At 39.8% G+C, this 26,829-nt stretch overlaps 1 protein-coding gene across 1 annotated transcript in view; it reads left to right on the forward strand.

The window, feature by feature from the left end:
- The first annotated feature begins 109 nt into the window (after nucleotides 1-109).
- Nucleotides 110-26,829, forward strand: part of LOC116698492 (laminin subunit alpha-3-like) — a 58,039-nt gene continuing 31,319 nt past the window's right edge. Inside the window, 19 exon segments of the mRNA XM_032530426.1 lie at nucleotides 110-373; nucleotides 926-1,078; nucleotides 11,036-11,153; nucleotides 13,717-13,835; nucleotides 13,935-14,105; nucleotides 14,785-14,885; nucleotides 16,022-16,137; nucleotides 16,936-17,054; nucleotides 17,499-17,589; nucleotides 18,524-18,655; nucleotides 19,830-19,880; nucleotides 20,027-20,074; nucleotides 21,159-21,293; nucleotides 21,900-22,034; nucleotides 22,863-22,997; nucleotides 23,207-23,259; nucleotides 25,455-25,554; nucleotides 26,448-26,500; nucleotides 26,643-26,748. Coding sequence (XP_032386317.1) covers nucleotides 110-373; nucleotides 926-1,078; nucleotides 11,036-11,153; nucleotides 13,717-13,835; nucleotides 13,935-14,105; nucleotides 14,785-14,885; nucleotides 16,022-16,137; nucleotides 16,936-17,054; nucleotides 17,499-17,589; nucleotides 18,524-18,655; nucleotides 19,830-19,880; nucleotides 20,027-20,074; nucleotides 21,159-21,293; nucleotides 21,900-22,034; nucleotides 22,863-22,997; nucleotides 23,207-23,259; nucleotides 25,455-25,554; nucleotides 26,448-26,500; nucleotides 26,643-26,748 — 2,200 coding nt within the window.

Raw genomic sequence — 26,829 nt, forward strand, 5'->3', positions numbered from 1 at the left:
GCGCGGAACTCGCGCAGCCCCCTAAGCGCATTTCATGGACATCTTTCGATGACAAGACCTGCACGCTGCGGGTTGCTCTCGGCTTCTACAGGGATCTCTAACGTGGAACATGGCGAGAGGGATGAGAGGAGCTCATCTCCTCGCTGTCTTTTTCACCTTTTCCGTAACACTTTTCAGGGATGCAAATGGACAAGGACGCGTTAATGACTTAACAGGTTTTAGTTTGAGTCCTCCGTATTTCAACCTCGTTGATGGGTCTAGTATCTCTGCCACAGCAACCTGCGGTCAGGATGGTGCTGGGACACCGAGGAATGAGTTATACTGTAAGCTTGTCGGAGGACCGACCAGCGGTCTTCCTACTCAAAATATACAGGTAAGAAAAAACTGGATGCGATCTCACGTTTGGTCCGTGCGTAAAAGTAAATAACAACAACATGCAGACACTGCACTAGGAAATTACATTGTTTCTGGATACATATAGTTAACAGTAAGTTCGTTTCCATATATAACTATTGACAGAAAGTAGTTTTATTTAGCTGTTTATGAACTGTCACTTACACATGTTGTATGTCTCTTGTGAAATCTCTGACAAGAATCCCTGTGATGGCCAAGTTGTACCACTGCCAGAAAAGGGTTTACACCGTTTTAGTTGAGTTTTCTAAAGGAATTTCCCTTTCAACAGGTCTTTCAACTAAAATTTGTCTGATGGTCCCTACATTACAGCAGTTTGAAATAGACATGCAAAAACCTCTGTCTAAACCTCAGATTTGCCTGTGGATGCTATGTTTTTCATGTTTGCGTTAGGTTATATTATTTGATTATGTTACTTGCCAGTGCCTGTCTCCATTATAAATTCAGCATTGGGGTTTTCTGCAATTATTTGGGTGTGTATGTCTCTGAATACCAACAATTTGACATCATTTAGGGTCAGTTCTGTGACTACTGCAACTCCATTGACCCAAACAAAGCCCACCCGTTGACCTACGCTATTGATGGGACAGAGCGCTGGTGGCAGAGCCCTCCTCTATCCATGGGACTTGGCTATAACGAGGTGAACGTTACCCTGGACCTTGGGCAGGTGAGATCATCATACCATACTCTGCTATGAACAGCTGGTTACCTGCCGCTACCTGCAGTGTGAATGATGATTGCTGTGTGGTGGCGGTTAAATATAGCACCTGAATGTTACAGAGGGAAGAGAAAGAAGTTGGAGAAGGAGGTTTCAGAGCATCTTCACTGGTGTGCAATTGCAACATATTTTGCACCATATTCTATTTCATTGCTGTGTTTTGCTGCTGCTTATGTGTTTTGGAAATGCTCGGAAGAAAGTTGTTGACTAATCGTGTTTCCTTTTACAAATATTCCAAAAGTGTTACACAATTATGTTTTCAGTTTGACCTTCATCACCTCAGCCGACAGTGATCATGTGAATAAGGTTCTGCAGTTGGATGCTTGGCTGGGGTTTGGCTCACGGCCCATAACATTGCACCCTTACGCTCAATTATCTACTGTGAGGAAAGAGAGGAATTCTTTCTCTGGATTAAGGATCAGAAAGATGTAAAATCCAATATCGAGAGTGTAGATGGAGGTCTTGACCTCTTGTGTAAGGAGGGTTTTAACCAGTTGTGGAGTAGACCTTATTCAATAAAAGAGCAACGGAGCAACGAAAACGCTCCTCTCCTCACATGTTGCATCTTTGGCTCCCAGTGGGCTCTACGTCAGACAATGGTTGTTGGCTTTTCTATCTCTATTTTAAGGCATACTGGGCTGAGCAAAGATCCTACATTGCTAAATATAGTCCACACTTAGATGAGGATGGACACATGTAGGGCCTGTAGGGATGTCTGACTCTAATCTCTAGTTTATTTCGGAGCCGGGAAAGTAGCATTATTGTATTATGGTGTGCTAAAAAGAGCATGGCTGGATCTCTGATGGTGACTACCAACTGCACAACACCCTACACTGCCGGACTAACACCTGTCACATATTTTTCTCTTCATGGCATCTGATGCAACCACCAAGACTGTAAACAGTGCTCACTCGTCACTATTGCATGCCATATGGTTGTTTTAGCATTCAAATGCTCAGAGCAGAAAAACGGATGCTGTGAGAAAAGACCTGGCAAATGTGGGGCAGATTTGGGATTTACTAATGAGAACTTTATCATTTGGCAGCTTCCCAACCTCTGATGTATGATCCTATCAACAACGTCAACATTCAAGCACTCCTCTACAAGTGGAAGCAAAAAGCCTAAATTGAGAGAAAACAACCACAAAATGTGTATATACAGTATATCACTTAATGATAAAGGGTGTTTATATCTAAAATAGGTTATGATTTGGGACTGAAAGGAGTTTTTTGTTCTTCAGGCATCATCTTAAATTTTGACTGTTTTATTCCACCCTACAAATGCAATATCATGCATTAGAGCCGTCAAGTTGTTTGACTGTTCCATGTGAAGCTTGAAAGCTTTGTAGATTTCTTTTCAAATCCACAGGATAAATGAACTATGTGGGCTAGACCTGACTGAATGGGTTCTGTGGTTTCTTTCAAGACCAACGCAGGTGGCTGTTCTGTTGTTGTCTATATACATCTCAGCAGATATTTTAGATAACGGCATAGTTGATGTTTATGTTAAAATAGTGAGGTTCAAAGAGAGAGGCCTTTTTGACAGAACTGTTACCGGTTATAGAGGATTGTTTGAAGCATCGTCTGCCATGTCTAAAGCTAGACTAATTTGACCAAAAGTGAACTCAAAAGTTTGTTAGAGAAAATAAACCAAAATGAGACATAAAATACAATTTTGAGCATTATTAGAATTACAACCTCTCCAACTATTTATCCAGCGCCCAGCGGTAGCCTATGGCTTTATGGCAATGTCAGTCTGTGGGTCAAAACTGAAACATCTCAAAACCTAAGATGGTGAAGGTTAAAAGTATGCTGGCTAAACCTCATTACTTTTGCAGGCTATTGTCATTGTGAGCTTGTTAGCTTGGTGATTTTAGCATTAAGCTCAAAGCACTGTTGTGCTTAAAGGTGCCCTGCCACATATATTTCATTACTTTGTGGTGCTGTCTGAAGTTCTACCATGGACTCTGTAACATGTTTTGTGGAAAAATGCCTTGGTTACCTTGTTTCATGCCATTAGAATGTGGTATAAAAAGCCTGCGGGAAGACTCAGCTTGATTTGTGCCAGTTCTCATTGATATTCAACGAGCTAAGCTGCTTGTCTCTGATTGGCGAACAGCTAGCCAATGAGAATCTGGCAATCAGCATACTTTACCCAGCGCAACTGGGAGAGCTCATGAATAGTAATGAGCTCAGTTAACATGACATCAGACTGACCAGCTTTTGTAATTGGCCTGATTTCTCTGCTTGTTTCTTTTCAGTGGCTAGAGCTGACAGAGGAGGTAGCAGTTCATTTTCATATTCACAACATAACACAAACACATATGGACCTAACATATTTCAAAAAATGCAAGTAAAAGCGATTTTGTGTGGCAGGGCACCTTTTAAGTACAGTCAAGTATCAGAGGTGCTAGCAGGGCAATAGACTCTAAGTGTTATTTTCATTCAAGCAACTTATCTTCAAATCTTGGTGCAACTTTTATTTACTAGCCCAAAGGCGAACTGCTTCTAGTGACATGATCACTCTCTAAATGGCCTCCAGCTCAGAAACTTCCAATGAATAAGCCCTGCGCCACACAGGTCAATGCAAGCAGGTTAACTGCTCCCTGTTTTGGGGATTTCTTGGCTGTCTTGGACTCGTGACCCATGACAAATCCAACCTTGAGTCAGAAAATGACCTCAATAATCTTCATTTGGCTTCTGTATAGATAAAGATGGTGTTTGGCGTAAATGCCTTGTTTACTTCTAGAATAATTTGGCTCATAATGAATGAATTTGAGGTACGTAGATAATTGTGGGAGCACAGATCAGATCTTAAATGATTTCCACTAAAACAGTTTTTGCCTTGTATGTGTTTATTTCTTCACCATTTTGTTAAGTTGTCAAGAACCAGTAAAACCTTTCTTGTCCATCCCATTATTAGAAATCTGTGCCCACCAAAATACTGGCTACTTTTCCAGGAACATTTGCCCCCTGTTAAACTATTTACAGAACACAGTAGGCAAGCCATTGTTCTGGTAAACATTTACACCACATATCAAACAGCCAGTCACTCATTTTTTTTCTGGGGAATGTATTTTAGGAGCCCTGACCACATGTGCTTATCTGCCTGAGTGAGCCCAGAGTAGACCATGTGAGACAAACATACCAGGGCTTACTGCTCTCGGTCTCTCATCTGATGAGACTGAGCTGCTTTTGATTGGTGGGCGTCAGTCACTTAATGAACATCAGACATTATTATGATGTTCTGGTTAGTTGCTGGATTAATGTTCAATGTAGTTAACTGGCATGCTATATGAAGGTTAATGCAATGGATTATATCTGTAGGTGACAGGTGTTTATTGTGTTGTTGTTGACGATGATGATGTTGTAGTGTGTGTGGTAGTTCTGTGGATTATTTGGATTTGCAGATTATATTGTTTTTTGTCTGTGCATTATAGGTTATTTGCTTAGCAGGCTATTATTTTAGATATACATGGTTTTTACTGTGTAGGGGATGTGAGTAAGTGCAAGAACATTGACATGATCTGGTTCAGGTTAATGCAATGGCTTTGGCACTGCTCACAGTTCTTCCATCGTCAAGAGACAAAACTCAAAACTCAACTTAAAAGAACTCAATTTTAGAGACATTCCCCTGCAACCAAATCCCTTCTCTCAGGGGTCCACCTTCCGCCAAAGTTGGTTTGAATGTTTTATTTGCAGCCGTCGCCCCCTTTTGTGTTGGAATCCTTCTAGGCGGTATTGTGTGACATCCTTTCTGTGCTCTCAGACCCTTACAAAGGTTTGGTTCTTTTTAAGCCTCTCTGAAAGTGACCTGGCCCTCTCTTTTTAACTCAATAAATGGGTAGAAATGGAGAGGTGGTGTAATTTGGTGGTGAGAAAGTACTTAAACAGAAAACACACAAGTCTTAGACTAAAAACATTCCACTTTCCCTTGTTTATGATGCTTGCTTGCGTGCATGCATGTATAATCTTGTGCGCGCTCGTGTGTTGCTCCATCTATCCAAATCATACAACAGGTGGTTAGCAAATATGTGGAGGCTATAATCCTAAATGAGGTTTCATGGGCTTTGAATATGTAGTCTAAGACAAAGAACATGTACAATTTCAGTTGAAAATCTATCTTAATTTGTTGTATATGCTTGATAACAAAGATTTGTCAATTCTGTGCAGCTGGCTCAGTCTAACCCTAGAGACAAGATTGGCTGTTAGACATGTGCCTATTGCTGTGGTGACGATGGAGGTGATGTAAGTGCCCATCTTTAGCTGGGCTGCCTGAGGCGCCAGGCCATCCAGCAGCTATTTTACTACAGTACTACACCTCGTGCTAGTTAGCAGCATAGCAGTCTGGCATCACTGCAGCCTATTGGACGGCAGTTCCTCTTAAATCTGGAGCTCCGATGTATAAAAGATTGTGGAGATTAACGTGTGATCTGTTTACCTTTTTAAGGCTTTTGTCATATGTAGAAAAGCTAATCATTGGTTTGAGGTTTACTGACGTAGGCATTCATGTAATTATTAATAGGATGTGTTGCAGAGCAGTAGTCTAGTTTTCCTAGACCCATTTGAAGAAAGATGAATGGTAGTACACCAAGAAGTGAAGCGAGAGGTGGGGGAAAGACTGCATCAGAATAATATTGCAATTGTTTCCTACACATCTTGTATTGAAACATTAAAATCTTGAAAATTTTTGTTTTGTGCTTAATGTGTTTAAGTAAAAAAATAGTTTTGGTCTTCAACCAATTGCATAATTGAATTGAGAGTATTGCTAGCATATTAACCTAACTACGCACCAGATGGTGTGTTAACACAGAACCATCTAAGAAGCCGTCATTGGAAAAGGATGGGCACTTTCAAAAAGTACCTGGCAGGTGGTTGGATGAACCATCTGTATACAGTATTACGTCCGCTATTGTTGTTTTGAGAGAACAGTTGAGGCCGTCACACACACACACAATATTGCAATAATCCAGCTGTTGTGCAAGGTAACTAACCAATGTCTTACTTGTTTATCAATTCATAAGACTTGAAATTGATCCTAAATACTTTTTTATAGCGTATGTTGGACTGCATTGCTTCTTCAGGTTAATAATGACCTTTCATAAACAGGCAAACATGTTGTGTTCAACGCAGAAAAGCAAACAGACAATTTTGGAGCAGCTGCACCTCAGGCTTTTACAATGTGAAGATTGCTTACAAGTAGAGACTTGTATATACTGTATGTATTCCGTTACACCTAAGTCTTTTTCTGACTTTTGACTTTTCTTTGTCACCATTTAACTAATTCTGTCATGGAGACAGAGAAAAATACACCAGACTACCCCTCTCCCCTTCCACCACCCACCTGTTGCACACAGACAAACAGTTGTACATTGCATTGTTACAAACTGGAGGCCAACTGATCCACCCCACTGTGCTGCAGCATGCTCTGTCTGCAGGGCTGATCCACTCCAACAGAAGGTGATGCCTCCTCTCCTTGGAATTGCATTCCTCTGATCTCACATCAGACTGACTCTCAGGAGCTCGCTCAGATTGCTTCTGATCTCACTGTAGATTTACTCCTTATGGCTCTGTGGTGCCCTATGGTTAGAATTTGGGAATCGGATATTTAATATGTGCTTCTTGACTGCATGCGGAAAATGTACTTATTGATGTTTGATTGCCCGCTTATATCCTGCATGTCTAACATCAGATAGGATTAGATGTACGGTTTAGATGTTATGTACTGTGTCTGCACATCTCATCTTCACATGGTAGCACACAACACCTACTATTAGGGCAATACAATACCATTATAATATCAAATACATAGATCATGGAAAAAGAAACAATTATTGTTGCAGGCACTATAGTTTCTGATTGAGAAGGCTGGGAAAAATTCCTAGCCAGTCCACTTTACAGTACACTTCATTTGATTAATACAAAGAGATTATAATTGAAGAGATCCACGTGGCAGGCACGGCCGCAGGAGCAACTGGCAAAGGGTCACGCAATCAGTCAAGTCAGTTTTATTTATATAGCACAGTTGAAAACAACAGGAGTAGACCCAAAATGCTTTTCAATCTAGGTAGATGGGTTTGGATCAGTACAAGATTAAAGAAATAAAAGCAAAGCAATAATAAGTTATAAAATATGAAGTTATGAGAAATAGAACAAAACCAACAAAGCAATAAGAGGATGTTGAAAATAAGTTAAGAGGGGACTTGACAAAAGCTTACTGTTTAGTCTGAGGCTGCCATGGGGCCTTTAGAGGTAACTATTTCCAATGTACATGTTTTATATATTATTTTAAATGGTCTTAACATGGCAACAACAATAAATAACTTAGATGTGTGTTGTCGCCACATTGCTAACAGTAGTCTTGTTTGTTTGAAACATTAGGTATGATAATATTAGGTTTTCGCTTACCAGAGTGAAGCGGTGTTGCTGCAGTTCACACTTCAAGTTACACATTTATCACTCTTGAGCTGTCACACACACACACACACACACACACACACACACACACACACACACACACACACACACACACACACACCACACACACACACACACACACACACACACACACTCTCTCTCTCTCACACACACACACACACACACACACACACACACACACACACACACACACACACACAGTACAGTTTCACAGTCAGGGGTCAATAATCCAGAAATGATAACACACACACAATACCCATCAGGCATGAAATGACAGAGGTCGAAAGATTTATGAGCGTGGCTGTGTGTTTTCTTCACAAAGCCTTGCAACAAGAATATGCTGTTGTTAAAATGGCGTTTGGTCATGAGGGACTTGGTTGACTCTGTTGCCATGTTGTGTTAATTGGAAGGTTAGAGGACGTCTGGATACTTTTGTATATACATAATACATTGTATATGTGACACTATTATAGGGGGGCCAAGGTCAGGAATTTGAGATGGGGGGAGGAGGCTGAGAAGGTACTTGTCAAACAGTCCATACCTCAACCCCTGACCTTTTTGACACCCACCCACAGCCTCCTACACTAAACATCTTGGCATAACGCTGTGGTCTAAGGGGAAGAAGATTACTCTGCTCAAGTGTTATTCCAAGTGTGTTTGCCACAAGTTTTTCAATCTGTTTCATGTCTTTGTATGCCACTGGAATCCTTCCTTAGTGCGTTTGGCATGCCATCGCGGTATTTCAGGCGCCCTGCAAACAATACATACAGTAGGTGCTGGACATATTCCAACAGTGTCTGTTTAGACTGGCAGCACACAGTTGGAGTGACAAGCCTCAAAATAAGCAAAGTTTTGCCAGTACTGGCCCTGTGTTCCAAGATCATGCTGTCTGTTTCTCACTGGGTTTGTTTCCGGAGGATTCTTCTCACCATTACTCAGTTACTGGCATCGAGTCAGTGTGAGATACCACAGTGAAGGGAATCACCACAGTCAGGCTAGATGAGAATTAAGTTGGATGCATGAGGTTTGCGTTAGTGTCTAGATCACAGAATTCCATAGGAGTGAGAGTAAATAAGAAATGGTCTGATTGCCTATTTCAGTCTTTTCTGATTTATTTAAGTTGAAAGTTTATTTTTAAAAAGTCTTTTAAATATAATTTTTTTGTATGTACAGTTAATAAAACACAGAACAGTATCACCGTTGGTTCCTCACCAGTAGGCAAAGGTACCAAACATCAATATGTTTTTAGTATAACTGAAATGTCCATTACAAAAGGTTGGCATCAAATGTTTTTATCTGAATGTAGTTATCATGTTGGCCATAGTATTCCTAATGATAGCCAGCCAGCACCAGGTAAAGCCTCACCCATTTTGAAACAAATGTGTGCTAAAACATGTTGGTTGAGTGACTTGCAGACTACCGCAAATGTGCCACTAGCCAACCCCACAAATTCCCAGAGAGCACACATTTTGGTGTTTTCACTGTACCAGGACAGGAATAGAATTATTTTATGGATGAGGACATTGTTATTCTTCTTGGAAACTAGGATAATGTCTTGTTGTTACCATCTTTATCTGTATCCATAGCAAGTGGTGGAGACGATTTTCACTGTGCATTGCTGTCTGTGACAGGTTCCCGAAAGCAGTGGCATGCTCTGCTTTAGGGGCATTTGGAGGGAAGGGGAATGTGGCGCTATGTTTGGATTCTGAGATGGGTCCGGATGCCAGCCAGCACGTCTCTAGCCACCCCTACCCTTTTTACCCTCCCCATCTTGCTCTCCTGCCTCCCTTTCCCTGGCCTTCCCTTGATGTCATCACAGCCCGTGCGAACTAAACTTCCTCCTGTTCCTCAGTGGAACCAGCATATTGATAGAAGGCAGCTCCTCTTAAAAAGCCTTGCTTCTGTTTTTAGATAGATGACAGCCCACATCTTGTTTGCATGCCCCCTAACCCTTTTTTGCACATCCTGTTGCATGTGGGTGGAAGTGTGTTCTGATTAATTTCAAGACACACCCCATTTAAAGTTGAGCTCAGAAAGAGCCGTTTTAAGCTGTTTTATTATTTATAGATTGACTGTTTTGCTCAATGACTACAGTGATTAAAGGACAGTCAATCAAAAGGCTATTTGCTACCTAGGGATTTGTTTTTTTTGTTATCAGGGATTGTTGACAGTTTTCAGAGAAAAATGGCCAGACAGTTCTCTGGCTGACCTCTGAGCGCTCTCACAATCCATCAAAACAAGAGCTTCTTGAACTTCGGGCCATTATGTTTCAGGCTTGGGGGTAGAAATCTTGACACAGTCCAATACTCTTTACTTTGCTTTGATATACGTGTTAGCATAGCTCCCTGCCTAATCCAAGGAGAGACAATTTCAAATGCCTGCTGGGGTTTTTTATCAAGGTGCTGAGGGATGCTAGACGAGTGTGGGCCTGCCTTCCTCCTTCTTAAAGAGAAACCAGTCTGTAGAAATGTCTTTTATTTCAATAGCACACGATAGTTTGTGCACAGTTTTCATTCATCACTTCAATCCTGAGGGCAGGTACCATAGGTTCAGCAAATATGCTGAATAGTTATACTTACCCTGCTATAGTACCCTGTTTTTGAAACATTAAAAACTGTACATGTTGCTTTTGGATCTAAGCCAACACTGAAATTGCATGGAGATAAACCCTGTTTCAGCATTACAGAAACAGGACAGGGGTTTGTGGTCATGTGTAGGTGAGGCTTTTTGTTGACACTTTAGTTGTTACGTGCTGGTAGGTGTCACAGGGTTTAAATTCCAAGCCATGCCAAGTCCATGCCAGATGATAACAAAGACAGCTTTGACTATCACAAATTACATTTCCACGTACAATGTTCAATCAAGCTGAAGTCACCCGCTTTTAGGGCTTGATAAGAATGCTGATGAACTGCAAAGGAAACATACTGCTCTGAGCTTGACAGAAATCTCAGTGTTGGCAGAAACAATCATTGGCATCATTTTCTGCCCTTGTATGGACCGTATATTCTGATAAAAGGTGATGATAGAGAGTTCAGAGAACAGACATGGATTATGTGGGCTCAGCTGATGCCTTTTCACTAACATGGCTGCACCTGCACCACTTTTATTGACTTTATGCAAGCAAATGTTGGTGAATTGATTGCTATATGGCCACACAGATAAGGCTGAAGTCAAGCTGAAAGAATAAAAGCTCAGAGCAGGAGGCCTTGGTCTTTGATTCATTGTGATTGCAAATTCCTAATTAAAGTTATTTAGTTCTGTGGTGATCGCAGAGATACAACAACAAAGCTTATGTTGTGCCCCGGCTTTCACAAGAAAGGAAATAAGGGTATTGTCAGAGCTGACGGCCAAGATTGGGGCCTTACTTGATAGAGCAATGAGAGCACAGGAAACTACATCATAATGCCAATATCCGTTTAGAGCAGTGACTGCTTTTTGTTTAGCCTGCTCTTTGTGTTCTGATTTTTAGCTCTTCCATGTGGCGTACATCCTCATCAAGTTTGCTAATTCACCTCGACCTGACCTCTGGGTGCTCGAGCGTTCTGTAGACAACGGGAGAACCTTCATACCCTGGCAGTATTTTGCACGTAAGTTCCTATGTCATTGTCTTTTTGCATTGAATTCATTGTATTCTTAAAAACAAGTCAGATGGTCAGATTGTGGCTTGGAAATCAAAAGTAAAAGTTGCATACACATATAACCTGCCAGTTCCCCAACTGTCAGTGATTTGTAGGTTAATCTATTAAATCTGGAATGCATTTTTTTTTTTTTTAAAGTAAATGATATACATGTAAATGAATGTCTGCTATTCATTGGTTGGACAATTCCATAATGATCCCTACTTGACGACAGCTTTTACACTTTTTGTCAATTGCTCATGGCAGCAGGATTTCTATTCCGATGGTGTGTTTGGAATACACAGAAGACATTGGAAAGTGATTCATAAGAAGTACAGTGCAAAACCACAACAGCAGCAACCACTCATTAACAAAAACCCTGTTCAAACCACAAACACACAGATATGGGGGATTATCTTGTATTTGTAATAAACAGTTGTTAAATCCTAATTAGCAGATTTTGTTTTAAAAAAAGAAGCTTTTTTGCGTTTTGACTCTATTTAAAGCTACAATGTGTAAGAATGTCTTCCATCTAGCGATGAAATTGTATATGACAACCAACTGAATATTAAATTATAGCCCCTCCCATTCCAAGCGTGTTTTAACTCCTATGGTGGCCGTATTAATCCAAGAAGTATGACTTTGTCCGTGAGTGATCCTTCCAGTGAAATAGTTTTACATTATTTTGGTACCAGTTCAATGCTAACATCAGCCATCAGCTTCCCAAACATATGCAAGATAATATTAGTAAAGTATCAGTGCTATCGATATTCTGTATATTGTACGAGATTAATAGTGTAAGGCAGTGTTGTAAGAGAGAAGCAATGGAGGTTTATGTTTTAATATAATTCTCTGAGCAGTGTGAACAATGTCAATGAAACCAAAAATAGCTCTTAGTATCTCTATTGTTTACACACAGCTGTTCTAGCTGCAGCTAGTCTGTGTTACAACTCCATGACGTGAGTTGTCTTCCAGGGACATCACGATACATATGATTACGTTTGTGTTAAAAGGTGGACAATCCTTTTTCATCATTGACGCGAGGAAAAGATGTTCTAGCTTAATGGATAACCATGCCATGTTAGCCAAGCAACTATAAAACGTTGAATATAAACAAATAGGCAAAATTACCGTAAGAGAAGAAAGCAGGCAACTTTGGTGTTACTTTTAAAATCCTTGCTCCTTATGAGCTCTTTCCAAAGCCACTCCAATATTAACTTTGGTCTTGTTGCTTTGCCTGTTGCATTCTCATTTTAATTCTCTTTTTAACTTCCTTGGCGACTCCGTTACATGTACTAGAGAATAGGCGTGATCCTCCATAACAAATGCTTTTGAATCTGCCCTCAGCAGTTGTGACTCGCGAGTAATCTTCTCTCCCTCCCTGGCATTCGTCACAGTGCCACTCAGTGTAAAAGCGCAAAATGCAGAAGTGCATGTCCCTCTTTGGCTAGTGTATTTTAAAGATGGAGGCCCAACATGGCAGCCGTCATGTGAGCGAGTAGCTCGTTCGTATTCGGAATAATTCTAAATGGCAGATTCTACGCTTACAAGAATACTTTTTAGTTGGTGGAAGTAATTACACATGAATGAGCACATATTTGTGAAAAAAGTTTTTTTTTTCTTCTAAAAATCAACTCAAAAAATGACACAATGCAGCTTTAATAAAAAATGAACAGGTGTAAGTAACAATGACTCGCTAAGCCATGCCAGAGATCCATCATGTAGAGTACAAGACTGGCACTGCTGAATGGAATGCACCCATTATTATGGTTATTAATTACGCCTGTGTCTTTCCTGCCGTGACAAGTCAGAATGTCTGCTCTGAAAAAGACCCATTGTGAGAATAGATTAGAATTTGTTTAATAGCGCACATTTAATCCTGGCAGAATGATCAGCCTGCTTAAGATTTTAAGACAGGAAGTGTGTGTGTTTTTGGTTGTGTGGGAAAAAAAGAGGAAATCAGAAGTAACCACAGAACATTGAATGAATTCTAGGATAAATGTCAGGCTTAAAACTTTTATACTTTGGGGGTAAATTTAGTGTAAAGAGTGGCAAGTGGTGGTATGCAATATATTTCAAACTTCGACTCAGACTTATAATATAAAAGTTTCCCTTTGCTAACACTTTTACTTGATTCAAATTCATGTTTGTGCAGAAACTCCACATCTTAAACAACTCATCATTCATTCACTAAGTTTTAATACTTTTTTTTGGCTTTATTTCTTTTTCACAAATGCTGTAATTGGATGTTACACAGCCTATAATTGTACAAATAACAATAGTACAAAATCCCAGCTGACTCTTGGATATCAGACTGCAAGCACCAGAACACAACTGTCAATGTTTAATTAACTAAGTGTTGCTGTGTTATAATAATTGGCGATAGAGAGTAGCTTTACTGAAGTCATCCATGGGATAATTTTATTCTCTTTACATTAAAATGAAAAAGAAATGGAATATGGGATGAGAGAGGTTAAGAGGCTTTTAATTCACACTTTAAAAAAATGATAATTAAAAATGTATTTTTTGGCAGATTCAAAGCGTGAGTGTATTGAAAAGTTCGGAAAGCAGCCCAATGCTCGTATAGTGCATGATGATGACCAGCTCTGCACCACAGACTACTCACGGATTGTCCCTTTAGAGAACGGAGAGGTAAAATATATTAAAATCTAGGAAAACTATACCAAAATTGTGATATTTTATGAGGTATCAGAAACAGTCTTGTGAAATAAATACATTTGTGATGTCTAGATTGTGGTGTCTCTGGTCAACGGTCGACCGGGGTCTAAAAACTTCACCTACTCGCCAGTGCTGCAAGACTTCACAAAGGCCACCAATATTCGCCTGCGCTTTCTCCGCACCAACACCTTGCTGGGCCACCTGATCTCCAAGGCCCAGAGAGATCCCACCGTCACACGCAGGGTGAGGCACATACTGTACAATCTCACACAAAGGTGTCATGCTGGCAGACTCTTGTTTCCCATTTGGGCAAGCCACATTTCCAACTCTGCACCACCTACCCTCCAGCTTCCTTTTTGCTGACACAAACACACTGACCTGTTCCCTCCTGCTCAAACATTCATCCTTGTCAGAGCCTAGTGCCATAACTGTCTGTCCCGTCATCATAATAATTCCTTTTGCAGAGACAGCTAGGACGGCAGGTGCATAATATGACATTTCTCCTTACAGCAGGATACTGTATGCTAATTAAAAAAAATCTGCAGCATCAGGATATCCTGTAACATAGCTTTAGTGAAACTGTATAAAGTAAATTTCTTGAACGTTGGAATTTCAGAAATGTATCTTCTTATTTATGTCCGAAACACCTCATTAATTCATCTTCATTTGACATGGTGAGAATAGCTGAATGTTGTCAGCTGTTCATTCTTATCTTATCTCTTTTTTATGATTCACTGATTCACCTCATATAACTAGCCTCAGCCTATGGATCATTGTTAAGGCTCCACTAGTCATAATGTGTGACTCACTTCTTTTGCCAAGAAAAGTCAAACATTTGTTCTAGTGAGGGGGATGTTGCAGATAACATAGCTGTTACTTTGAAAATGTAGCAGGTGATAACATTTCCCCTATTTGTTGACAGTATTACTATAGTATCAAAGACATCAGCATTGGTGGACGCTGTGTTTGCCATGGGCATGCACACGTGTGTCGTGGGGGGCGTAACCAGGACAACCCAAACAGGTTAGTAATGCTCTTAAAATTATGCAATGCTATGCAAATTTGACACAATACTTGGAAAGCTCTGGTTGAAGCATTTTTCATCACTCATTAATTATCCCTTGAACCAGTTCCTAATAAGCATTTCAAAAGTTAACTTTGAAGGATAGGTTCAACAAGTAAATCCATTTTATTTGTTTATTCATTAAAAGCAGTGAATAGACTTTTTGTACAATGGGCTTCTGTGTATACACATTGTACTGAGATGACTTAATGCTGAAAATATGAAGGCAAAGACCACAGAGATGCTGCCAATCTAGTGATTTTAGTGATAGTGTATTGTTTCTGAGGAAGGACAATTACCTCATATGTTTTTACTTTGACATCGCCATTGTAAAGAGGAGCAGATTATTTCAGTTACTCTGTTTACTGGCTGTGACGTTGTAAACAGTTGGTAAGAAGGCAAGATGTGTGTGAAGAAGTGCTGCTCTGTTGCCCTCTGTATTTTGAACAGCTTAACAACAGAACAACACAGCATTCATGGGTGCTTCATTGTTGCTTTATTGTTTACTACCAACTTGGGCATTTTAAATGAATTTTCCCATTGGCTTAAAGCTGCTCCTATCAATGTTTTTATATTAACACTGGATGAAATGACTTTGCATAATGTGAAAAGTGTTGTTTGGATTGACAAACACAAAAATTATAACCTCACTCTGTTGTTCACTTAAGCAATACAGAGCGTTTTAGTGTCTTTCAGCTCATTGTACTGTTTTTTCTTGGGGTCACAGGTTTACTGCCTAGCACCAAACAAGAGACAGACAAAGTTAGCACTAGCTAGCTGGCAGCTAAAGAGTCAGATACTACTCTCAGGAGTTGGTGGAGACCAAAACAGAGCTAAAAGTAAAACGTTGGACTTACATTCATCAGGTTATCTGAAACATTCACTCCAAATGAATGCTAATGTTGTCTCTGCTGTATAAATAGACAACCGTTTATAACACCTTGAAAAGGTAAGAATATGTCTGTGTGAGCAGCTTGTTCTGCTGCCCCCTGGTGGGTAACACAATAAATAAATGTAGGTTTAAGAAAGTTTTGGTTTTGTTGCAAATTAAAATGTGAGCATTACTAAATCCAGGTGTCACCTCTCCTGTCTGTAGACTCCAGTGTGAGTGCCAACACAACACTTGCGGTGAGACATGTGACCGCTGCTGCCCAGGCTTTAACCAGAAGCCATGGCGTGTTGCGACTGTTGACAGCTCCAATGAGTGTCATCGTAAGTGTACAATGGTTCATTCAATATGTAAACACAACCACAATCTGCTTCACCCCACAATGCTGGCTCCATAAATTACAGCCCCCAGAGCGGACTGAAGTGTCCTCTTGATATTTAAGCCCTGTTTTGGATGTCCTGTTATGGTATTGTAGAGAGCCTCAGTTGAAGAGTTGAGAGGACATTCCTCATATGGTATGTATGAAGAACAGCACAGTAGACAACTAGCTCCAGGATAACAGCTGTTTTGTCATACTAGATTTAGGATAACAACTTTTTTTGTCAGCTTAGCCAGCTAGTCTGCCAGGTAGCCAGGCCCGCGCAAGCCTGCCAGATAGTCCCCCATGCCAGTTAATTGGCGAGCCATCCAGTCAGCCAGCAGAGCCTGTGTCAACTGGAATCTAATTGATTTGGACTGTTGACAAATTTTCCCTTCATGAAAAATGATCTTGTAGCAGCCACAAGAAGAGAGAGAACGATGAAGAAGACTCTAATTAGTGCACTTATGCAGTGGAAATGCACCCTAACCATTCATAAACTTTAATGAGACAGGGTAGAATGCAGGAAGAGGATGTGCCTTCTTGTTTAATTTGGATTTTATAGTTTCTCTTTACACTTAACACCCAGACTTAAAACTCGTTTTTGGAGAATGAGTAGCTTAAGGTGCTTAAACACTGACAGGTGTAGTCTGCTGAGGGGTATACAGTAATTGTGTGTGTGTGTGTGTGTGTGTGTGTGTGTGTGTGTGTGTGTGTGTGTGCGCGCGCGCGCTCACGTCCGTCTCGGGGGTTTCCTCCTTAGCCTGCCAGTGTTTCTCCCATGCCTTTGACTGTTATTATGATCGAGAGGTGGAAAAGAGAAGAGCAAGTTTAGACACCTTCGGAAGGTACGACGGAGGAGGAGTGTGCATCAACTGCCAGGTATGAAATGCATGTCAAGTCTAAACTGATTCCTGTGTGTGGTTGCAGGAGAGGTGGAAAGTATAAAAAATGAAAGAAAAATACAATGTTGTCCGTGTGTATCTTTATGGAGTCCTCTATGGAGCATTTGATACTGATGCACCATTTTAAGTTTGTGATGTTGAAACAAACTTTTTCCGTTTGCTCTTACTACTCCAAGAAATTGATTTTGTTTAATTGTAGTCATCAAAAAAAAAGTTTATTAAGTTTTTATTCAGGATAAGTGTAAGTGTCCCTCTGGACTATGACACGGATGCAAAGTGTCCGAAAGAGTGTGCACGAAAGCATTGTGTCCTGTCAAATGTGTCAATGTGTTTTTTAAACAAGAGATTCTAAGTTACAGAGCAATGAAGACTCTTTATGTAAGAGTTATGGCTCACACATTATTTGTGTGTTCTTCTTTAGCACAACACTGTCGGAGTGAACTGTGAGCAATGCCTTGAAGGTTTCTACAGACCTTATGGAGTACCTCCCGAGTCCCCCACCGGATGCATACGTGAGTTGCATTTTCTGCGTTTGTCCCCTTGATTTAATGTAACATTGTAGTGCACAATTTTAAATTCTTCTTTTTTAATACTTCATTTTTTGATTGTTGTGTGCAAGTGCTGCAATCTGTTTTCATTTTGTATTTCTGTATATTAAATGGATATAAATTTGTCAGATACCAGTTCAAATCAGTTTCTGCAGCTGCTTTATTTAATGCAGTAAAAGCATATTATGAGGATATAACTTGTTAGGGTGGAACTTTGCCACCCTGTCAAATTTCCAGGCTATAGCACTAGATAACGTAATAGAAATATCTCTCACCACAATGTCTCACCATGTAGGTATTTGACCTGCAGTATGTATGACAAACAAGTGAAGCCAAAACAGTGTTGTATTCACAGAGAGGCATCATTGTCTTGTTTGAGATGGACAAAAAAGGCATCATGGAACAAGCACCAATAGCACCACTGCTTATATTATTGCTAAATTGGGCTCTGCTCTTGTTCACATTACTTTAATGGTCAATGGCTGTTGCTCGCCATATAAATAGCTGCCAGTTGTGTTTGGACATTAGAGAGTAGTGGAATTAAACTGGTTGACCTGAGCACTTTGAAAAGTAAACCATAAAATCCACAAACTCAATTAAGTCAGCTTAGCAGAAGAAGGCATTTGTTTTGGCAAAAGCAGAGTCACTAAAGGTTCAGTAATCATTATTTGCTTCTGAGATCTCTCATTTTGAGATGATTGATAGAATAGTTGAAAGCTTTCTGCACTTGTTACTTATATTTTATGTCATGTACAGTAAATGTGTTTTGCCACAACCAGTAATTCTGTGGGGTGTTTATCCATATGGGTGCCCATTTTAAAAGTCTACATCGATGCATCTGAAGGTGCACATTTGTCTGTAAATGTTAATTGACAAAGAAAACATGCAACCCTACCAGCCTGCAGGTGTGATGAAAGGACTACAGCCGGCTGTGAAATGGGGTCTGGAAGGTGTATCTGCAAGCCCCAATTTGCTGGAGGAAACTGTGATCGCTGTGCTGAGGGATACTATTACTACCCTCAGTGCATTCGTAAGTTTTTTTTCTCTTACCACATACAAGATACCCAATTTAGCTTTAACCTTATCTTTGTCCCTTTGAATCATGGACAACAGAGGTAACACAGTCAGGTGAAACTGAGCCCACCCTTTGACATCTGGAATCTGTTTCATGTTCACCCTTTTTTGGCCCTTTTGTGTTTCAGTCTGTCCGTATTCCCCTTGAGGGAGGAATACAACTTTTTGGACTTGTTATTATACAATCAAAGAAGTATGTTTGAAATAAACCTATAAAACCTTTAAATTTATGTTTTAAAACTAAATTTAACTTGATTTAGTTTAACTCGTCCATACAATGGGTCATAGAGAGGCAACCTATCCATTTAAAGAGTGATATTTCTTTTTCCCTAATCCTTATTATACCTTTCACTGTAAACCACTTTGATTGACCTGTGGTATCATCCTTAACATTCATGCTTGTTTTATTCAGTCAGCTATAATACATGAAAAAGTAAGACATCTGTATTCTGCCCCAGGTGTAATGTTTCTTATGTCATATAACGTGAAATTAATTGTAGACTGAAAACTTCTTGGCATTTAATGAGCAATAAATAGATTTATTACTAGAAGTTAGTAAAACTGGGTCTCTCATCTCCAGCCTGTTAGCTCTGACAAACTGTCTAAACATGCTGAGACAGTCATTAGGAGGCTGTCTGGGTTTCAAGAGACTCTTCTCACTGTATGACATTTCTACAACTTGTGTGTGATACAGTAGATCAAAGTCGATTTAGTATTTTGCTTGTAGAAGGCTATGCTTCTTTACATGTAGGGATCACAATGTTACAGGAATAGTTTGACACTTAAAATGATTTGGGACTTTTTTTTTTGCTTTCTTACCAAAAGTTAGATGAGAGGATTGATACCACTCTTTTGTCTGTCAAGGCTAGATATTTAGCAGTTAGCTTAGCTTAGCATAGCGGCTGAAAAAGGGGAACCAGCTAGCCTGGCTCTAACTATTCCTTTAATAATGTTTGCCTCTATCTGCATTGCCTTCTCATGTTTATGTTTTTTTTGTTCATGTCAATTTTAAATGTAACAGCAAAAGCAATTCCCCTCCGCGATAAATAAAGTTGACACTTGGGGTTTTACTTTATCACAGTTTCCCATCAGTGGATGTCTTAATTTCATTGCCTTTCCTTTGCAATCAGGATATCCCGTATACCAGCCGACCACCAAATCCCCTGCAGGACCTATTGTGGGTAAGTTCAAGCAACGAGACGTTACAGTGTCTTGCACCACAATTTAGCTTGACAGATGTCTTTAAACAATCATTTAAAATGCTTTTACTGTTGATCCTATTTCGTTCCTCTTTATTTTTCCATCCTTTTCTTTTCTCTCTGGATAGGGCCCACCGCTTGCCCTGCGGGTTTTTTCGGCTCACCCAGCTGTCAGCGTGAGTGTAATTACACCTGATAAGTTGTGCTACTATAGATGTGTTTACACGGTTAACTCATTTTTTTTTATTTGCATTACTGTTTTTAAAAAAAGAAATGAAAGACTGAAACTGAATACTCTTTAAGAGCTTTTTTACAGGGCAGTCACCTGACTCATATTTACTTCCAGGCAGCCCAGGTTGTTAAAAATTGCTTTGGAGGACTACGTAAGGTACCAATGAGTCTGACTTGTTTTTTTGTAGAGTTAAATGTTATGAACATGGCAAGGGGCAGTCAAGAAAGGCTTAATGTATATAGACACGACTAAAGGTTAGACAATGTTTGTATCCCTTATGAAAACAGAACTGGCAGTATATTACAATTATGAGTTGAAATACTTGCATAATATAATGTCTGAATGAATTAATCTGTTGCTCAGTGACAGCATGTCTCTTTCTGTTGAGCAAAACTGATGGTCTTAAATTATCATGTTGGTCGTTTGGGGATTATAGTTCAAGTGGTCCCTCTCCTCTCATGATAGCAATATTCAGATGGGACTGTGAGAACTAACCAGTCTATTATTAGTTTAATAAATTCCCTTTTTCTGGTTTCTCCCAAGCTGGAGAACCCATTATCAGTAATATGGCATTTCTATTAAAACAAAGACCTTTAGTCATTTCTTATAATTTGTCAGAGAATATAAACAAACACTAACTTTCCTTAAACCTGTGAGCTGGCTGAGAAGGCATTTTATCAGCAGCCTTAGAAAAGCGGATTTTAATGTTTTGGAGGTGCTTTGGGGCAAAAGCAGTGTTAGTCTCTCTGGTGGCTGTCCTGTCTTAGTGCCAAGTCCATTCACAAACCAATACCAAGGGAGGCTTGGCAAAACATGAGCACCAGTGTTGCTGTGCCACTGTGTGCCACAATATGAGAATAGCTCAATTGACGGAAGTATTTGTCATTCCCTGTTATTCAGCTGGACCAAAGAAAGAGCTTAGTCTCAGTTATAAGCAGGCTTCAGGGTTCAACTGGGTTACTCATTGGAATTAATATTAGCTAGGATTCATTTGGTTTACTTTTATTGTTTTATTGTTGTGTGCACAGAGTGTATATGTGACTACAGAGGGACAGCGTATGGGGTGTGCGATGCTTCAGGCCGCTGCCTGTGCCGTCAGGGTGTGGAGGGGGAGCAATGCGACCGCTGTCGCCAAGGATACCACTCCTTCCCAAACTGCCGGGGTGAGAATGAATAATTATTAAACCTGACCTTTATTTTTTATTTTTTGATTGCCACAAGAGGTTATGATGTACATGTACACAAAGACAGCATGTCACAAAAGGAAATGGGGATTTGTTTCGATATGGCAGTAGTAATATTTCTGGACTAATTGCAGATAAACAGTAAGGGTTGGTGTAGAATTTGAAAAGTTTGTCCAGCAAGCTTTTGCTTTATTGTTAGACAAAACTGTCCCTTTGTCTGTATTAACATGCTTGCACTAGTTTCTGGACCAAGTACACTTCAAGCAGGGCTAGGTCTTTCGTCATTTTAAACTCCATGCTTAAGACTTTTGACACTTGAACTTTGAGGATCTAAAATGACTTCCTGAGGAACCCAGACTAACAGAATCTATATTTTCACCAGTTGAAATGTCATCAATAGCACAATGTTAATATAAATGAATGTTTTTTCAATTTATCTGCAAACAATTTTAAGGAACCCTGCAGCCCTATGCAGATAAAAACTGAACCATAACTGATCATTTTGATTCTAATGAGAAGTAAGGAGTGTCTAACTGTGCAAATTTGCAAAAGCAGCAGCTCATGACCCTTTTTCTCTTCCTCCAGAGTGTGTCTGTGATGGGGCTGGTGTGGCTGACGGTGTGTGCAGTCCAAATGGCCAGTGTGTTTGCTTTCCTAACTATGTGGGACAGGATTGTGACGAATGTGCACCAGGCTACTATGGATACCCAGACTGTGCTGGTGAGTGGCTTTGATCCCTCTTATCACAACAGATAAATCAGTTGGGTGCATGAGATCTTAGTGCTAGTGGAAAAAGATATGCTGGTGGTTTCACTGGGCTTTACGGTGGCCTCTTCTCATGACTCTGTGGAACAGACATGCTCCTTCTCCCACAGTATCCCGTTCAGTCTAATCTTACCATCCGCATTTATTTGTTAATGTATTCTGCATGACACAACGTTTCACAGAAAGCTGGAGCATGAGAAATATATGGACTTTTTCCTTTTAGGGAATCATATTCCCAAGAATAGACAACTGGGAATCACGGCAGGAAATCAGATTCTGGAAAACAGAAAAAAAAACATTTTAAAGATTCATTTTAAACAATGTTTTCATACCGGATTCAAGATTCATTTTATTGTCATTCCAAAAAAACTTTGGGAAGTGCAGTGTAGAACCAAATAAAATTGCATCGGACCACCATGAAAACAAACATAGAAACCGATTTTTTCTTTTACTGTAGAAAACCGCTGCGGCTGTAATTATGGATTTCCCCCACTGTGGGATGAATTAAGTATTATCTAATCTAATCTAATCTAATCAGCAGCTAAAAACTGCATTTATATATCATTTTAAAATACGATACATAAATAAGATAGCTAGAATTTAAAAAAATATGAGAAAGGCAGAGATACACATGTATAGACGCATATCCCACACATACCCATACATATACAGTACATCAAATGCACATATACTGTACATTCCACAGTATACACCTAACCCTTATGATGATAAAACTACAGGCTTGCATTTGAAGTTCTTACTTCAACTTGTTTCTGTCCCCAGTCTGCCAATGTTCACAGGAAGGCTCATACGGCAGCTTATGCAACCCACTGTCGGGTCAGTGTCTGTGTCTCCCAGGGGTGGTGGGCCAGCAGTGCGACCGCTGTGCTTCTGGACTCAGGTTCCCCCAGTGCTCAGGTAACCACACCAGGAACCGTCATACTCATGAATTAAGTCATATTGGGAGCAGCAGTTAGACCGATGGTATTGACCAATGGTCACTTGATAAAATATTTTACTACCTTTAAGCCATGCTTGAAAGTCCGCTGGAGGAAGTAGCAATACAGCAATACAATACAATTTACTAAAGTTTTTGACTTTGTTGTGGATTCATTTTGTGCTTCCAGCCCCCATCAGTGTGTGTAACCAAGCAGGAACTGAGGCCACTGATCCTCGAACGGTATGTTACTCTCCATTAACCTCTTTGTTTACCAAAGCCAAACCTTGATCATGTTTTTTTTTAGCCTTGATAACCAAAGTAAACTGTCTAAATCTAACACTGGGCCCTTTGGTACATTACCCACAAGATGTATAACTCATAACATATAGCGGTGCTGCTCAAATATCTTCCAGGAGATTTTACAAGGAAGTGTTTTTCCCTGGAATGTAAAAAAAAAAGGAAAAGAGACTTCCTTTCATTTTAAAGCTATATTGTGTAGTTTCTGCCGCCCCCATGAGGAATTCCAAGTAATGACAACAATACTGCGGGCGCGTCCTACAACCATTCCTTGACAACCCGTCCCCCTCTACGCAGGTAATTATCTTTGCTCGAGTTTCTGCGCGGGAAAGTCACCAGATTCCACAATCTTCTGAACACAGCCATACTAAAATTACAGAGAGCGTTGCGTGGAGCTGATGGTCTTATTCCTCTTTGTAGCAACTCATTTGGCAATGCTTCAATGTAATAGACATTCGTTAATATCCAAAATTTACTCAATAAAGCTTTAAAGCAACACTAGAGAACTTTTTACCGCTTCAGTCCCCCTCCAGGTTGGAAGTGGAATTGTCCCATTATGTCTCATTCAAACTACAGATTTGCTATCTGATCTGGCAAACTTGCATGGTGAGGTTAAAGCCGGTAAAGAGCCGCAAAGCAAAGGCAGAAGTGCTGTTCATCCTGTTACAAGTTGATGAACCACTGATATGATTTTGGAAACATTGTTTTAATTTACAAAAAGTTCTCTAGTGTTGCTTTAAGTTTCTGCATGGGAGGGACGGGGTCATTGGAACTGTTCTGCACCGAAGCGGTGCAAAGGCCCATGGAAAAGATATATGTTCTGAACAGTTTCTGTCCTAGCCAAAGTGTATTTTAATAATTTTCTGTTAAAGTTTGGGTGTGCCTTACCTGGGTTACCTGGGTTTTAGTTTTGTGTGGAAGATTTAGTGTTCATGTTTAGCTACTTTTCTGACAGAGACCCGGTTGAGGACTGATGGCATGTTGGCAGTGACCAAGCGTTCATTAAGAAAATAGGAACTCAGCCTCCTGAGGAAAGGATTCATAACAGTACAACTTATCGTGAAATGACAATTATGAGTTTGTGATGATATTCTTCCTGATGGAAGACATGTATTAAGTACACTGTTCCTAAAATGATTCTGTTCAAAATAAATAAAATGTATTATTAAAAACAATTAGATAGTTTAGTAGTATAAAGTGGACAAATGTTTGATATTTGTTGTGTGTTTTTGCATGTTAGAAGCTATAGTGTGTCATGAAGAATTCTAAAGAATGATGCGGTTACTAGTAGCCAAGAAGGACACAGATGATTAAAAAAACATGATGGACTCTTCAGAAAAGGAAATTATCTTCACTCCATTTTTCTGAGCGTGAAAGTTGTCAGACGACACCAGTTTGAATGAGAAATACAGAGAGAGTTTTGTGACGCTTATAGTCAAAATTAGCTTTGTATCAACAAAGCAATGGTCTTAACCCTTGAATGGTATTCGGGTCAAATTGACCCATTTCAAATTTTTACAAGAAGAAAAATTGTACAAGTTACATTTTGTTTACCTGTAATAAACATGTATTCTTGACTCAATTCAGAAAATTATTCTGGATATGACCACTTATGTTTTTTCCAAGATAAGAAGGATCACATAGTGGAAAACGAATCACACTTCCACTTTTAATTGTGTTCTAGTAGAGACTGATTGCATTCTCTAAACATGTAGGTTATCTCAATTGTTTGAAATTGAGATAAAGACAACATTTGTTAATAGATTATGAAGTAAAATTTTATTTCAGAATTGTTTTTAAAACCCAATATAAGTCCCGGGTCAATTTGACCCGAGGGATATGAGAGGGTCCCGAAAGTGAAGACAATACAGGGGTTAAACGTGAAGGCTGTCATTAATATCAAAAAGTGACACATTCAAGCTTTAAAGAGGAAGAAAAACAACAACGAGTTTCTGGATGGTGGACTCTATTTTTGAACATATCCTATGTTTGAAAAAAAAAAGAAAAAGTTTAAATTTCAGTACATGTAGGCGCTTGTGACTGATTTCAATCATTTTAGATTTGAAACAAATATAACCTGGCATTTAACAGTAGTTACTGGTTTCAACAGTCCTTAGATTCCTTATCTGTTGTTTCAGGGCTCCTGCCGCTGCCTAGCAAACGTGGAGGGAACTCTGTGTGACAGGTGTAAACCTCTCTACTGGAAACTAAATCCAGACACCTCTAGTGGTTGTGTAGGTAAGTGACTGGAAGTCTAAAATAGTGTGGTGAAGTAATTTTGTGAGTGATGTGAGAAAATAGGAAAAAAGGAAATACTTAGTAGACCTCCTGTCTTCCAAAAGTGCCCCTGTCTAATTCATTTTCTCAAGGAGTATTACCCGTAGTTCGGATCACTGACCCCATTTTTTCCCCTGCATTGAATTAGTAGCAATCTGACAAGGCACTGATATGGTTCTTGGCCCCTTTCACACAGTGGATATGTCAACAAAACCCTGTCAACAAGGTCTGATCTGCCTTCCTGTCCCTAAGAGGGGAGCTTTGGAAAAACACAGAAATAAAGGCAAATTCCTGTTAACTGCTGTGAGTGTGGAGCTGCAAGCAAAACCTGTAAGATTTCATTCTGTAACTTTGTGGTAATAAGTACCTAGTGGCACATTAAAAACAATACCTCTGGACTTCTACACCCAGACAAAAATAACTCTTAATCTTAGTCTTAATCTTCTGAAAATCCTTGATTTTCGAACTAATATGGTGGCTCCCATTGTTCAGCCAGAGAGGGAACAGCTTCAGGCTGCCAGCAACCTGTCTAATGATACAGAACAAGAATGTCGTCACTACCACAGTGCCTGGAGACAAGTACAAAAGGGAAAAAAGAACTTTTAATATCCCAAGAATGCCTCTGGTGGACTGTGGCCGGATATTAAGGTGAAGTTTTTGAAAGCAAGCTGTGGCAGTAAAGCTCCTCTGGACCTTTGATGTGCAGATCTGTGAAGATTGTGGGGTTTTGTGCTGTTGTGTTTCACCCATGAAAGTAACAAAATCCTGCAATCAGAGTCTATTCACAACAGATCCACCTTTATACTTTCATGACCTCTCCCCCCATCTCTCTCTCTGACTCTGTCTCATACCAGAGTGTCGGTGTGATGTGAAAGGGACCCTGAGTGGTGTTGGAGAGTGTGAACAGGTGAGTATTACCTGTAGTGACTGATACACATCTATTAATCAAATTGTGATTCAGATGAAACTGTTTTCGTACCGAGTTTTGAATGAATGGCTTAGCCACAGTTTTGTTTGTCTTGTATTCTCCTGATTATCTGTTTGTTTAGATAAGTGGACAGTGCCACTGTAAACCTAATGCATGTGGACATGCATGTGAAACCTGTAAAGATGGATACTTCCTGCTGCAGAAAAAGCAGTATTTTGGCTGTCAAGGTAAGACAATCTTCTTAACCAAACTAACTCCACATCTCACTTACATAGTATCTGCTGTTAACTATGGCACTACAGCATATG

This window comes from Etheostoma spectabile, chromosome 12, assembly GCF_008692095.1.
Source record: "Etheostoma spectabile isolate EspeVRDwgs_2016 chromosome 12, UIUC_Espe_1.0, whole genome shotgun sequence".
NCBI lineage: Eukaryota > Metazoa > Chordata > Actinopteri > Perciformes > Percidae > Etheostoma > Etheostoma spectabile.